General features: G+C 42.2%; 1 protein-coding gene across 2 annotated transcripts in view; it reads left to right on the top strand.

Moving 5' to 3' along the window:
* The window catches only part of ppp2r2ba (protein phosphatase 2, regulatory subunit B, beta a), a 38312-nt gene that overhangs the window by 17771 nt on the left and 4704 nt on the right, over positions 1-15837 (top strand). The window contains exons 1-6 of one of the 2 annotated variants that reach the window (XM_067517595.1): positions 2220-3148; positions 10809-10906; positions 11353-11518; positions 12367-12479; positions 14826-15003; positions 15207-15371. In XM_067517595.1, the coding sequence (XP_067373696.1) occupies positions 3079-3148; positions 10809-10906; positions 11353-11518; positions 12367-12479; positions 14826-15003; positions 15207-15371 (790 nt within the window). In that variant the 5' untranslated portion in view covers positions 2220-3078. Of the gene's footprint in view, positions 1-2219; positions 3149-10808; positions 10907-11352; positions 11519-12366; positions 12480-14825; positions 15004-15206; positions 15372-15837 lie in introns of those variants that run through there. The other variant, XM_067517596.1, reaches the window with a different exon arrangement.

Here is a 15837-nt window from a genome sequence, read left to right as displayed (position 1 = left end):
TACACATTATATACATTGTGTTCAATTTTTGTTTCACTAAAGTATCAAAGATTTTATATTGGTTTTAATGACAAACACCTTATTACTATGAAACTGAATTACTATAAAATCCATATACGTAAATTACTCCCCAATGATACATTTTCACTTTTAGTTGTTCCTTCCATCTATCTCAAAATATAATTAACAATATAGGTTATAGATAGATTTTGGATTGATGTGCCAAAAAGATGAAAATATTCTATACCTTACTGTTTATTTAAACCATACATTATTGAGTTATTACAGTGAAGCTGGAATAACCATGCTATGCAGCTGCTGTGTATGCAAATATCTATAATCTGTGTGGAAGTATATGTTCATGTGTGTGCTTATATGTTGCTTGGTATGCAGACAGCGCCTTTGCTGCCTTTAGCCCTACGCTGGCTTCCCCAGGTCAAGCAATTACCACACATCAAGGAAAGCAATTGGGCATGACTAAAATATCATTGCCATGTGATTGTGTCCCTATGTTTGGTGCTGCTAGAGCCTAATTTAACCCACTTTGTCCATACAATCAAGTAGAATTGAGGACACGCTCTCCAAGTCTGGTGGCCCCCCGAGCATTCCCCTCAAGTCTGACACACAGCAGCTGGGCTGTAGACGCACTGTCACTAGTCTCTACCCAGCCGAGTGGGAGATGGGGGGTAATGAGCGAAAGTGATGGAATAGAGGTGAATAGGTAGCTGAAGGTCCAGAGGAGGAGAGCATAAAATGAACTATGTGGTGCAGAAGCTTGAGATCTGGTAGTTTGAGAATATCTATATGGGACTTGGAATTATTAAGCCAAAATCTAAATTGTTGCTCTTTGATGTTTCCTTCCAGCCCAAAAGCTAGTGTGTCACATTTTCAAGAGTGATTTGGCAGGAGAGATGGGGGAATGGGAGATAAGCTTAAGGGGGGCAGAGGAGATTGGTGTACAGGCACACTGAGCAGGGACTGCTCAGAGATGCTGGATGGTATTAGGGAGACAGCACTGATGTCAGGCTCTGCCTCAGATCAGCATCCACTGCCTTTTCCTTCAATATACAGTCGAATATCTCTGTGCCTTTAAATTCGACTCCTGCCCTTAATCTGTCTGCCCCACCTCTCAAACAATCCCACAAACCCGAACCTCTCATCCATGAGGCTTCCTTCTTCTGAAACCATTGTTACACTGATTCCATTTCGAGTTAATTCGGTGTTGCTGCTCAGCTGTAACTTAGCCAAAGTCTTTGTTCTGTGTGTGTTCTTTTGTAACCGTAGACCCTGTTTAAATATTGATAGAGACGGGAACTACGCTGACCGTTCAGTCAGATCTCAGAGGGTCAAGGATGGCAGAGTTTCTGTGCAGATTTCATTATTGGAGCAGAGGACTGTAAACATAGAGGCATGGGAATCATATGATCTCGCAGAGCCCTCATTATACCCCTGCATGGATAATGCCTAGTAATATATTCTGATGGAGGTTGGAGGGTGATGGGGTGTAAAATAGCATGTGTAGGAAGCCCTTGTTTTTTTCTCTATGAGCAACCTGCTTCCCTCACAGCCAGATCCCCATTAGTGGAGGAGCAGAGGATTGGGTGTGCAAATGTTCCCAAGGATTAGCGCGCTAATGCATTTAGGAGAGGGGGCTCCACAATCTCTTTACTGCTGCTGATGTGTGTTAAAGCTCGTAAAGGGGAGATACCCAGTCCCTTTGTGGAAGCAGAGAGATTTAGGGTAAAGTGAGTTGATAAGGGCAGGGATGCACATGCAACCACACACATGCACACACACACACATACACTCATCACTGATTATAGCTTGGCCAGAAGAATGCTTGTTGTACAGTATGTGGTGTTATTAAGCTCAGCATAGAAATGAGATCTTTCCAGAAAGAAGCCCAGACGGTGGCCCTATAATCTAATTATTCAAAGTCGGGCCTTTTTTCTTTTCTTTTTCCTTTTCCTCTTTCCTCCCTGTCACAGTTTTCTCCTAAACTCCATCTCTGTTTCTTTGGCGCTCCTCTGTATATAGCTTTGCCCTGATTTCTCTGAATCTGAACCTCCCATCCTCAGTGTTTGGATAGAAATGTGCCATGTCATTTTCTACTTAAAACATGACTGATCCAGCTTGTCTTGTCTTACCACAGCATGGATTGCTGCTGTTGGTGAGCATACATAGAGGAAAACACAGAAAGTCTGTTGTGCAGTGTAGAGACACCTCTGCAGCAGAATGGAGGGATGGTGATGCAGGTGTCAGATTTACAGGAATCCTAACCGGGCTGATGGTCTCTGGGCGCATCACTTTTGCTGCTTGTGTTGTTTGAAGAGCCAGCCACCGGTCAGCAAGGGAGGGGCTTTCCTCTGTTGAAGCGCAGCAGTAGCAACAGCAGCACAGTACAGCACACCTCTGCGCTATCCGGTACAGTGAGTCAGCTGAGCCGCCGGGACCACAGGCGCCGGATCGCAGGTGAATGAATGAAAAAGATTTTGAAGACTCTGAAGGATCGGGTGACACACAGAGAGGCAAAGATGCAACTCCGGAGAACGTGACGTGGATGTACCGAAGTGATCGGAGCTTGTTGACGCATAATCCCACCCGCCCCGCTGGCACTGGGAGGGGGCAAATCTAGACTGTCTAAACTCAAATCCTCCATCAGAGATTTACGGAGTGCGCTGCCGCTGCGGGTTCAGGCACCTTATAGAAGCCACAACATTTTTTCACATTTTTACCGAATGTATTTGTATATTTCTTGGAGATTAATTTGCGTCCATTAGTTATCTGAAGCAAAACACGTAATGCGTTTTAATAATTAGGCGATACAATCCACTTTGGAATCGACACTGTCAGTGCGTTGCGGACACTGATGCGCCCTGAGGTTTGGACGGGACTCGCCAGTAGATCATCATTATCATCATCATCACCACAAGCATTTGATCGTGTTTCTGTTGATTACACCGGAGATCTGGAGCCATGACAGGCCCCCCGCTGGTGCCACAGCCCGCCTGCTGACGGTACCCGGCAGGATGGGAGCAGATCTGACGTTTTCAGGATCCCGAACCAGCCGATTTATCAATGGAGGAGGAGAGTGACACCCGGAAAATCAACAACAGCTTCCTTCGCGACCACAACTATGCAACCGAAGGTATTTCAAACGATCGTGCAAACTGATTTTAATCTGTTTTACTGGCACTGCGAATAACCCAAGGCTGGGGCCAGGAGGAGGCTCAAATCAAAGCAAAAATATGTGTCTGGGATTATTAAAGCAATCAAAGAAAATGTCATTATGTAATAATTCTTGTATTAGACTTAATGTCAATTTAGCCAACTCGTGAAGGTTGTAGTAATATAAATGAAACTGCTTAGACACACTCAGCTCTTTTAAGAATCATCTTTCATACGCATTCAGCTTGTAGGTTAACCTCTGGTTATTAGGTGGCTTCCCATTATGCCTGTTATTTTTGGATGATCAATTCTAATCAAGGGGAATAAGGCCTTTAATCTGTATGGACTATTGGAAACAAGGGAATCAAGCACCCTTATACAGCTGCTTCAGCATCTGGAGTCAAAAATGATGAAAAAAATCCTCATCCTGTGTTCACTTGTTGAAATAATGAGATCGAGACAGGAAAGGTGGCCTAATTTTAGGAGACAGCAAACTGCAAAATGAACCCCCCACCCCCACACACATTTTACTGTACATCTACATAACATTGAACAATAGCTGTTCCCATCAGAGCTACGAATGCTGCTCTTGCATGTGTGTTTCTTCCCCACTGACCATCACACATTAGCGTCTTGATTATCTGCCTATTGATGCTTCGTAGTTCCGTTCTGTTCCACCAGTCAGCTCTACCCATCTGCCACAAGCTGCTCATATAACTGATCAACATAAAACATTGAGTTACAGGTAGAAGCTATTATTAATCCATAGCTGACTCCCCATTTAGTGGTTATACAGATCAGCTATGGACATTAAGTGCTGTGCTGATATCAGTAAGACAATAAAAGCACTGGGGCCTGAAGGGTTTCCATTATACAGACTAAACTCATCATAATGTCATTCTGGATTGCTGCAATGCAATGTATTGCCTCTGATTAAAACAGTTTTTAGTATATTTATACCACAGAGTAATACAATACTTCAGTCAGTGTCTATTAATGATCCAAATGCTGGATATTTTCACAATTATTTGGTTACATATTTTTTAACGTTATGCAAAAAATGTTCCCTAATGTTTTAAACACCCAAATCAGATTGCTTGATTTGTTCAAACCAGAAGTCCCATATCTAAATTTAGTCTAAGCGAGTCTAATATACACATTTAAGAAGCTAGAACTACTGAATATGAGGTATCATCTGCTTGAAAATAAACAAAAAAACGAATTGAGTACTAAAATAGTCATCTACAGAGAAAAGTCGATCTCTTGTGGTTCTATACTTTTCTCTTTGTTAAGAAGAGAATAATTATATTCTTCTTAACAAATAAGTAAATTATAGATAATGTGCTGTTCTCAGAATGAGCACAGTTTTTATCAGTGTTGTAAAATCATGCCCTTTGCTTTATTTACAGACTAGTCAGGTGTATTAATAGTCACTGCAACACTGGGGAAGCCTTTAACACATTTTCACCGCCCACTTCCCATAAGATTTCAAAAGAAAATTAAAATCAGACAAAACAGAAACATATTTGAATTCTAAGTATGATGGAACCTTGCAAATCTGAATACTCAAATGATGTATCCACAAATGATTTACAGAATACCAGACGGGATTGGTAGGCAGTTGGAGGGTATATGTGGCTGCAGGGTGGGTCAAAGCAACCACAGTTTCTTCCATTTGCCCTCAGCTTAGGTTACCAGTGCCACTGCAGGATAGAAGAGAGGCAAAGTCAAGGCACACAAGGAACAAAGTCTCATTTTTCTCGTTGCTTTTCTGGTTTTCTCTTATTTAAATGAGGGAGAGCATCATCATTTGCTCATCTTTGACACTTACTGATGATTTCCTGTCACTGCTAAACATACAGTCACTGGTTCATAGCGGGAGGAAGTAAAGTGGGGGTAGGAGTGGGTGTGATGGATATCTTTGTATAATATGTGCACTGAGAAGAAAAACAGGAGGTGATCTTCTTCCCGCTTCTTCCTGTGTCTCCTTCTCTCTGTCCCACTCTTTCACGAAGTCTCAATCATTGTATCAGGAGACAGGGGAATCGAATTATACAAGCTGTAAAATATCCTTTTAAAGCAAAGGAACTGTCTCTTCTGTGGCCCATCTGTGCTTTTCAAACAAGGACTCTACTTTTGTTATGTTTTATAGCTGTAATTTATGACTGAGCTTCACACCTCATTTATCTTGAATGTGTGTGTTCATGTGTGTGTGTGTGCACGTGTGTGCATGTGTCCATTCACGTTCGTGTCTTGTAAGTACTATGAAGTGGATATGCAGGCAAAGATCACACAGGCGGCTTCCTGGGTCCACTACCCATTCTCATAAATTCACCAAAGTGCACATGTTCCATCGGGCCAAGTCTGTTCGGACCCCCCCCCCAACCCAACACACGCAAACACTCACACAGTCCCTGATGAGTTGTGGTGAGCTGGTAGGGATTTCCCTCAGGCTGCTCTTGCCCACAGCAGCAGGACACTTTAATGATGTCACATTTTAATGATGTCACTCATGCTGACCTTTGCCTTGCACCAATCTCACGCCTCAGTGGGTGTGTGGGTGGTTACATTGAACCCCTTTGCACACACTCGTGATAAAAACTGTGATGGTCATCTGTAGTCAGGTATGCAATTGTTCTCAACCAAGCAAAGTTCCTAGAGAACTCGATGTTGTTCAGATAAAACAAAATTACATTACAGTGTCATTTGCATTCACCAGCTGCTTGTAGATGAAACATTGCTAATGGTGATAGGATGGATGGTATGTGTTTCGTTGCAGCAATGTATATTACTGTGTGTTGAGTCAATGGACTGTTACATTCATAGGACATTGGTTCTGAATTCATTTTCATAATCTCCACCTTGGATGTTTCGATAATAGATGAAATTGTTAAATAGCACAACATCACACTCTGTATTAAAATGTTAATGGAAACCTTGCTTCTCCCTCCTAATGTCTGCTTTGATATTGATTTCTAGTCCTTTACAATTTAGCCACCAGAACAATAACCTAAAGATCTATTGGTAGGACAGGTAATCCCTTCCTCTTTCTCTCCCCCCGCCCCTTTATTCTCTGTCTCTCTTACTCGCCTTTGCTGCTTATATATCTGTCTGATGTGAGTACAAGCTTGTGTAGGATGTGACCCCTCTAGCCCTGCTGAATACTGATGCAGTCCCATAACAGAAAGCTCACAGCCTTTATTGCTGCTGCAGATGAGAGCAGAGGCAAACCTGGTTGCCTGTGCCAAGGCAAACGGCCCGAGGCCACACTTTAGGACCCCAGCATAAAAAGACTTAGCCCACCATACCCCCAGGTCCCATTCATTATTCACTACGAAACACTCAAAACGTAGAGCCCCGCCTCAGCACACGGTGCAAGAAAGATAATGTCTATGCATGTGTGTATTGGGGGTGGTGGGTGCTTAGTGGCAAGCTGTGAAGTTGGGGCAAGTCACACTCCTTATTCAGCAGCTGCTTTCATCCCCTGATTAGCTTCTTATTAAGTCTGCAGCTCCATGAAAATTTAATGAGAAGTTATTAAAGAATACCCGTGGTATTACTACTCCAGGATGATTACAAAAATATCATATTTCTCAATTGAAAAACAGCTTCCTGATCAGTGGATTTGAGGTGCTGCTGTGATAGTGTGTGAGCCATTTGGTGCACTGCTGGCCTGAAGGCTAAGCAGTGTTTGACCTTTCTGGACTTTATACTGGGATATTTATAAGTATATATACCGATGGATATACTGTATACAGCGATGTATCTATCGCCATATATAGATATCTATATCTATATATTTATAAGTTTTATTATGTGATTACTGTGTCCTGTGGAAGAGGCAGCATCACTTGAAGTTCTTCATGTTTCGGTTATAAGGTCACAGTAGGTACAGGATTTATTATGTCTGTACAGCTGCAATCTCATCTTTGATTCACTTTTCACAGCCTAGAAAGCACGAAGATGAAAGAGATTGCATTAAAGCAACACACACAGACAGATAGAGAGGGAGAGGCAGCTTTTGTTTTGGCGGTGGATTATAATTCTATGCGCCTTTGCTTCCCCCCACCATCCCACTTCTACATCTTGAATTTCTAAGAGAATACCAAATAAGAGGCATTTGAAATGATCCCTCTTAGTGCAGCTCTCAGAAATCGATCACTTATTTCAACGCTTTTCACCACTGCACCACTTGCCTTGTTTAGCCCTGACCTTTGTTGTGTCTGTAGTCAGATGTGTGCTACGGCGAGGTGTTAATGAAGTGTGAGAAGTGCAGCAGTAACACGTCTCGCCCATTTCACCCTCAAACCCCTGGTGTGCGGGGATACAGAAACGCACGCACACATACTGCATACTTGAACAAGATTCTACACACCAACATATTCAGACAAAACACACATACACACACTGTGTCTCATTCTCACGGGGCTGATCCAGAAGAAACCAGGTTAATTAGCTTGTTCACTCCACATCTTACAAAGAGTCCTCCTCCTCGACTGAAGAGAGCTGCATTGTGCTCTGCTGCTTTGTATGCAGCTAATAAAGCCTAATAAACCCTTAATCATATGGCCAGCAGATAGCACACAAGTAGGTAGCAGGCTAGATTCAAAATTGTGATTGATCTCTTTCGTTGCTTTCAGCTGCTTATTCAGCACAGAAATGTTCTTCATATGCAGATACATAGACGTGTGTTTGTGATCCTCGAAGAAAAGACTTGCTGATTGATACATATTGCTGATTATCATAGTAGGAACAAGAGTGGCGAATGAAGGAGTGCGAGAACAGACCAGAATTATCCCCCAACCTGATCCACTGACGCAGGGAGCTCAGCACAAGTGCTGTAATCCTCTCCTCTCCAAGTCTAATACTAACGAGGTGTTGACAAGCCACTATGTTGCTCGTGTCCTTCCCTTAACCTGGAATTACTGTCCACTATGCAACTGGCTCATCATGCAGTTACAACATTTCTCTTTTGTGTGTCTTACACAACCCTCCATTGTCACTGGATCCTACCTCGGTTTGTTTTTTATTTATTCCACTCACAGGATTATCTACTGTCTAGGGGTTAGCGAGGATGCTCCTATTTTAGTCTTTGCTTGTGTCTACCGATGAGGCTCACTGTACAATCTTTTTTTGACCTACTTACAACAAACCTCCCTCTCCAGACTTCTTTGCTCAGTATCGGTTCTTTTAGTCTCCCCTTCTGTTATGTGTTATAGATGTTACATGCGCGGGCATCTATAAATACATTCAATAATCTCACCCCCACCCCCCACCCTGTGCTTCGGGCACCTCGTACATGGCTTCCATTCCAGAATCAATGCATATCTATGTTTCCATCCAACTGATTTGACTTCCAGTTCTATATTGCATGCTGTGGTGAATAGAAACAGATAAGAGCTTTGCCATGCCTGTTTTATTTCACACACACACACACACACAGACATACACACACAGCAGACCAACAGTCCTGTCTGTTATTACTGGTGATGGATGTGTGTTATCTCGAGCATCCCTCTGATGCATCAAGAAGCGCTGACCTGTCTGTGTCAGACCTGGCTGGCCACAGGATTTATAGGCTTCATCTGGTTATGGTCTGCTGATTAAGCTGTGTGTGTGTGTGTGCGAGGGAGAGTGTAAGTACACATTTGATCAGCCAACTCACCAGCCTGCTGCAAATTCAACACCACTTTCAACTTCCTGATTCTCAAGTAACAAAAATTTGATCTGATACAAGCAACAATTATTAAGGAAAACCTTGCCCATCTGCACCTCTACTGGTAATGATCATGTTTCCTATGATTTCATTTAATAAAAAAAACTGCATGTTCAAACACAATTCCATCAGTGGCTTGAGTACATAGTTCGAATACATTTGCATGTGAAAAATCTTAATTTAGGGACGCTTTCCATCATGTTACAGGGAGTTTCAGCTTCATTGGCTCTATCCAATTCTTCATTCAGTGAGATGATTGAAGGATTTATTCATGTGAAAACTCGTTAAACAGCAACCATCAATTACTGTTTCTCCTCAGTGACTTAATGTGTTAATGATGAAGGAAGGAAAGAGGAAAGTGTGAGTGAGGGATCCAGGAGAGAGAATGAAGGACAAAAAAGAAAGAGAGAAAACCTTTGAATTAGGATTGCTGACCGCTAAGCTGATTTCATTGGATACACACCAGTAGTTTTGGCTTGACATTGTTGGGAAGACACCATAGTGTGAACCTGTGTTAGTGCATGTTGGGGGCATCACTGCATGGCTATGAGCAAGCACAAGGTTGATGCATTCAGATGCAGAAAGAGAGAAAACTATGCTGTTTGAGCAACAATATGGTGTGACAGTGGGGTTCTCCAGAGCTGTAATTAGGTCAGAGTGTCTGTGAAATGTTATTAGTTTATAGATTCGAGTATAAACCAAATAATTCTACCTTATGTCATTGGCCATTAAAATCCATCTGGTCTCAATTTCTGAATGTGGCTCTCTCATTGAAATAATACAAGGTAAGGACACACACAAACACAAGACATAATATTCATTTCCATCATGTACAGCAGCCTTACATGGAAAGATGAACTTGTCTTCGGGGACTCTATTGTCTGAAGTTGTGTAGTGCATTGAACTGCACACATTCACCCAGATGCAGTAGCAGGTTTTTCATTCTATTGCAGTATTCTCTCTGTCTGCTGAATTACAGCTAGCATCAGCAACTAAGTCTGAGAGCTATTGGCGTGCACGGACACAACCACACACACACAGACAAACACACACCCCTCTGACTGCTGCTAGAGATGGAAACCGTCTCCATAGCAACATTCCCCTCTTCTGTTCAGCGCTCCACCAGTAGCAGGTCCGCGGAGGGCGTGGGGGGTACAAAACAACAAGCTCTCTCTCTCTGTCTCTATCTCTGTCTAATATTATTGTCACTGTTAAACAGAGGGCTAGCCTCTGCTGTGCTCTGTGTGTGTGTGTGTGTGTGTGTGTGTGTGTGTGTGCGTCAGACAGACATTATGCTCTCCACTTTTTAGCCCGAGGCTGTATAATAATTACAGTCACCATTAGCCTCTCCTACACAAATTCAGGCAGATGTATGTGTTTGAGGTGAAGAGGAAATGCTACCTTAAGGGTAGTTACTTTTTGGACAATCTCTAGCTCTAAAGAGACACTGAGAAATGTTGGCTTTTTACAACTGTGGATACATGCATAAGATGCAACACAGTTAAGGTTTTAACTGTGTTTTTAATGAACTAGCGGGAGTTTCACTGAGCAGTATGGGGTCTTGGAGCCAGAAGGAGAGAGATAAATGACATTATTACTGTAGCTGCATCATCATTTAAAAAGAGGGAATACAAATAAAGGACATTGATTGGCTCACTTCAATCAGATAAGTGGCTGAATTGGTTAATATCATGCAGTGACTCAAGCAAAGGTTAGTCCTAACCCATATTTCATCAAACTAGGGTATCCTGAGTCCACTGTGGGTTTGTCATGAGATTCCCCTCCCTTCTGATGATGTGTTTTCTAGAAGTCACTCTACCACATCTCACTGAAATGTTATTTTGTCTGACTGGTACCTTGACAGCTTTGTGCATGTCCACACTGACATTTTCTCCCCCTCTCTGCTCTGCTACCTGTGTTACAGCTGACATTATCTCAACGGTGGAGTTTAACTCATCGGGGGAGCTATTGGCCACTGGGGACAAAGGAGGCAGAGTGGTTGTTTTCCAGAGAGAGCAAGAGGTAGGAAATGCTAACAATGCAACTCTAATCATGCTGCCCTTCTGTTGAAAGTTTGGTGTTAGATAACTAAGCTACTGTAACTATTTATTCCAGCTGGGGACTATCATTGTAGATACATTATATGGAAAGGCATTGTTTATATGTTTATAACCTTAATGTTTTCTCTAGTTAAGATCTCAAGATTTTCAAGGATTTTAAAAGTTTTCTAGTTTGGTCAAATTTTAACCTGATAATCAGGCAAGATGATTATAGCATTGCAAAAGTGGTTTGAATTCCTTGGTTAATTCCTTGGTTAATTCTGTACTACATTGTTTGTCAGTCTTTCTAATTGGAGTCCTAGTGCTTGCAACATTTTAATGGTAATTTTAGCTGAAATAGAAAGTGCAAACGTCATCTCCTTAAGGAATTCAACTCTCGTACCAATTTTTATGTTCTCTCTTGTGCAGAGTAAGAGCCAGCCTCAGCGTCGAGGGGAATACAATGTTTACAGCACATTCCAGAGTCACGAGCCGGAGTTTGACTACCTGAAGAGTTTGGAGATTGAAGAGAAGATCAATAAGATCAAATGGCTTCCTCAGCAGAATGCTGCCTACTTCCTGCTCTCCACCAACGGTCAGTTAGTTTGCTATGGTGACCATGGTGCAGTAGGAATGACACCTGTGACAAAATGGCAAAAAAATTATAAAAGTATATTTGAATGTGGGCATAGTGCAGCGTAGTGTCAACTAAAGGCATGAATCATCCCTCATGCTGCAGAATGTTCAGATGATGACTACTTTTGACTACTTGTGTGAATTAACTGGTGTTTCATTTAGCTGAGCAAGTTATACCACCACAAATATTGGGGTGGACAGTGTTTTGACATCTATCTAACATTACTAGCATTCATTTTTTTCATTAAGTTTAAAATTATCATGTGGTGTTGTTGTGGCTGAGAGAATGTGCCACCACACACTATAAATGCACACTAGCTTAGGGCACATGCATCAGCAGTTAGACGTCTTGCAGATTGTGGTCTTCGTGCATGGCTGCTACAGAAGTGCTAGCTGTGGCTGGAGCAGATGGTGGAGGGTCCTGTGGTGATGGCCTTGTTCTTCCAACACCAATATTCACAGCGGAAATTAAAAGAAAGAAAAAAGGCAACAACCCCTGCTGCCACCATCCCCTTCACTAGACCAAGAAGATGGGATGTAACTGATGTTTATGTGAGGCAGATTTGAAATGTGCCCAGATGGCTTTTATCAGGGAGCGCATACACTGCAGTAGGAAAATGTAGTCAACTTGTAGATTGATATCAAAGACATCAGAATCTACACAGGAGCTGCCATTCATCATCCTCGCTGGCTTCTGCCCAGCTACATGGCAGATTGGTTGCCCAACCCCCCGCATCCATCTTGTCTCTGAGATTTACTGTGGTGAGCCATGATCTAACTGTGTTTTATGTGATGTATCCACCCCAGACAAAACAGTGAAGCTGTGGAAGATCAGTGAGCGAGACAAGCGCCCAGAAGGCTACAACCTGAAAGATGATGACGGCCGAATCCGAGACCCAACGACCATCACCTCGCTACGGGTACATTAATGTATTCATCCAACATCACATGTTTACTCTGGTATTAGAGGTTAAGGCAGAATATATATATAGAAATAAAACTTTTCAAGCAGCGGAATGGGAATACATTCAATCTTCTCTCAGAGTAAATAGAAACTCATTAGAGTGTAACTAAAATTTGAAATATGCAAATTTACTATCACTATTTCCATAAACATTTAATGAACCAATCAAAATCTTCAAAATGCATTAACGCTGCATTAATGCTGTAAAAATTATGAATAATACTTGGCAACACTGGGAATCCAAAGGGCCATATAAACAATGACATTACTAGTACAATATCAGGATTCTGAAACTGAAGCAGGGAAATACAAATCGGCCATATTCATTTTATTATTACAATGTGTGTTTCTTGGGGGCTGTAGCTCAGTTGGTAAGGCATCCACAGACATCCACAGACCACAGGGTCAGTGGTTCAATCCCCATATGTCGAAGTGTCTCTGGGCATGACACTGAACCCCCATCAGCCCATTCCCATCCCCAGTGCCAGTCCAAGCCCAATAGAAATTGGGGAGGGTTGTGTCAGGAAGGGCATCCGGCATGAAAACTTTGCCAAACATGCGGACAATGATCCACTGTGGTGACCCTGAACTAATGGGATAAGCTGAAAGGACAAAAAAAAATTTAATTCTGTGTTTCTTCTACAGTGATGTATGAAAATGTTTTCTGTGCAAAGGCCTGTCCTGAGTCTGAATAAGAAATTTGGCATTTAGTCATTATCATATGAGCCATTAGCAGCATCTTAGCAACATATACTGCTAAATATCTCTCAAAGTTTATGTAGTTTTTTTGAGTTTTATTAGTAATAACCATCCACCACCTATTTGGAAAATTTTGAGCTTAGACTGGCAGAAGAAACTGAGAAGAAGTGATCAATATGTGCAGTGAGGTCAAAACCATGAAGGGACCTCTCCTCTCCCCCCTCTCTTCCATTCTTATCACTTCACTACCTCTTTAATTTTCACACAAAGCAGACAGGCACATAGGAAAGTGTGTGTGTCTGCCATAGTAGATTAGTGCTGTGTTCAGCGTGTCTGTCCCTCTTTGTCTGCCCGGCCAGGGGATCATAGCAACCTGGAGGACGGGACGGGACTGTGGCAATCCTGTTTAGTTGCTGTGAAATCTGAGGGGGGTGGGGGGGTGGATGGGTATGATTTTTTGGGAGGAAAGGGTGAAACAAAAACTATAGCAAAATTATAGCAAAAAATGTTAAAAAATGAGCATACATTATGAAATACATGATTCAATATCTTGATGATTCAGAAAATATGTATAAAATATGTTCTTTCTTTTTTGTGAACCGACTTTAATGGGCTTGTGTTACCTTTTAAAGTAGGGATAGTGTAGTGAAAATGATCTATTTGGTCATTATGAAGGTACGGGGAAGGCTGATCAGTGTAACTGTCAGTGTTTGGGGGTTATGGGTTAATACGATCTGTGTCTCTCTGGACAACCAGTGAAAGACATGGAAATGAAGTGACATCCATGGAAGTACAGCAGCCTGCTGGGCTGCCATGTCTCTCTGTCAGTGCCAGCAATGGACAAGAGAAAAAGGGAAGAAGCAGTCAATTTGTTCTCTTCTCTCCCTCCCCTCTTTCCTCTCTTTGTCTGGGTTTTATCTGGCCAACGGGGGGTTGCATGCAGAATGGTGCTGAGCATCTTTGAAGCCCGAGCTGCACTGTGCAACTGTGTCAAATTGTGTGTGTGTGTGTGTGTGTGTGTGTGTGTGTGTGTGTGTGTGTTTGAGAGAGAGAGAGAGAGAGAGCTCATCTTAATTCTGCAGAGTTCAGTTATCATTCCTCAGCAGGGCCTATGATGCCCTCAGGCCCTCTCTCTTTCTACCTCCTTTGCTTTCTCAGTTTTTTCTCTGTTTCTTTGACACACACACAAACACACACACCAAAGCCAATGTGACTTGTTTAGCACTTACATGCGAGAGAGAAAAGGGATGGAGATAGAGGGAGATATTCACATTCTGATTGAACCATCTCATCAAACAGCTCCAGAGCCCCTCAGTCACTGTCTCTGTTTCATTAAGATTTGTGGAGTAAATGTCATGTGTCCCTGGAGTCAACCGGTTGTGGCTCACACACATAAATACTTGTTATGTATTTTGCACATCCAGAATTCATTTCCACAAGCAACCATGTGCACAAATAACTCAGAACCCAGAGTCAAGGTACATTAAATATTGAATCAGTGTAGTCCCATCAAAGCCTGTAAGAGGAATGTATTTCTTGCTTTATGCTTTTTTGCTTTTATGTGGTTCTTTATATTTTCCATTGGACTTATCGTCACACTTAGGTACCAGTGTTGCAGCCCATGGACTTAATGGTTGAGGCTACAGCCAGGCGTGTATTCAGCAATGCCCACACCTACCACATCAACTCCATCTCTGTCAACTCTGACCTTCAGACATTCATCTCAACTGATGACCTCAGGATAAACCTGTGGAACCTAGAGATCACTGACCGCAGCTTCAGTATCCAGCTATCTGGGCATTTTCTGTGTTGATGATGTGTTAATGTTGCTTAAAAGGGGGTGGAAATTAACCCTGTCTATTAAACTTGATATGTGTCAGTTGATATTGTGAACAGTAGTCTGATGTAAAGGAATCATGTTATCATAATATCACCCACATGACCATCTAAAAGTTGGAGTTTGTCCTTAGCACCCTTTTCTCAGACATTGTGGACATTAAACCAGCCAACATGGAGGAGCTGACGGAGGTAATCACCTCCGCAGAATTTCATCCCCAGCATTGTCACACCTTTGCCTACAGCAGCAGCAAGGGCTCAATACGCCTCTGTGACATGAGACAGTCTGCACTCTGTGACAAACACTGCAAATGTAAGTATCAAAAAACAATTTCATACAGTACCAGTGGATCTGAAGCTAAGGTTCCTACGATACTGAGGTCATCAACCTAAATGCTCCTACTATATTTGACAAGCTATCAAAATACTGTGAATCTGTTATTAGAATTTCAGTTTTCCTGCTTCAGTTCTACCTTTGTGTGAATTAGACAGGCAGCCTTCACCCCGACTAATATGCAAGGATTGATAACCAATCAATAGATCTTTCTGTGTGTCTCAAACAATGAATGGCCTTCTCTAAAGCTTAACATCACTTGCATTCACTTTGGTTGAATGACTAATGAATACATTGACATTTTCGCTGGAAAAATCAATGGCTTAAGAGCAATCGCATTAGTCCTCATGGACACACCTGGTCGATCAATAATGTCAGTCACTTCCTCAGACGTATGGTATTGACGTGTCCGCTGGACTTTATGTTAATATGGCGCCTGTTGAAT

The sequence above is a fragment of the Channa argus genome, chromosome 10 (assembly GCF_033026475.1).
Source record: "Channa argus isolate prfri chromosome 10, Channa argus male v1.0, whole genome shotgun sequence".
NCBI classification, from domain to species: domain Eukaryota; kingdom Metazoa; phylum Chordata; class Actinopteri; order Anabantiformes; family Channidae; genus Channa; species Channa argus.
Note: the sequence above shows the minus strand (reverse complement) of the source record. Positions and strands in the feature narration are given on the sequence as shown.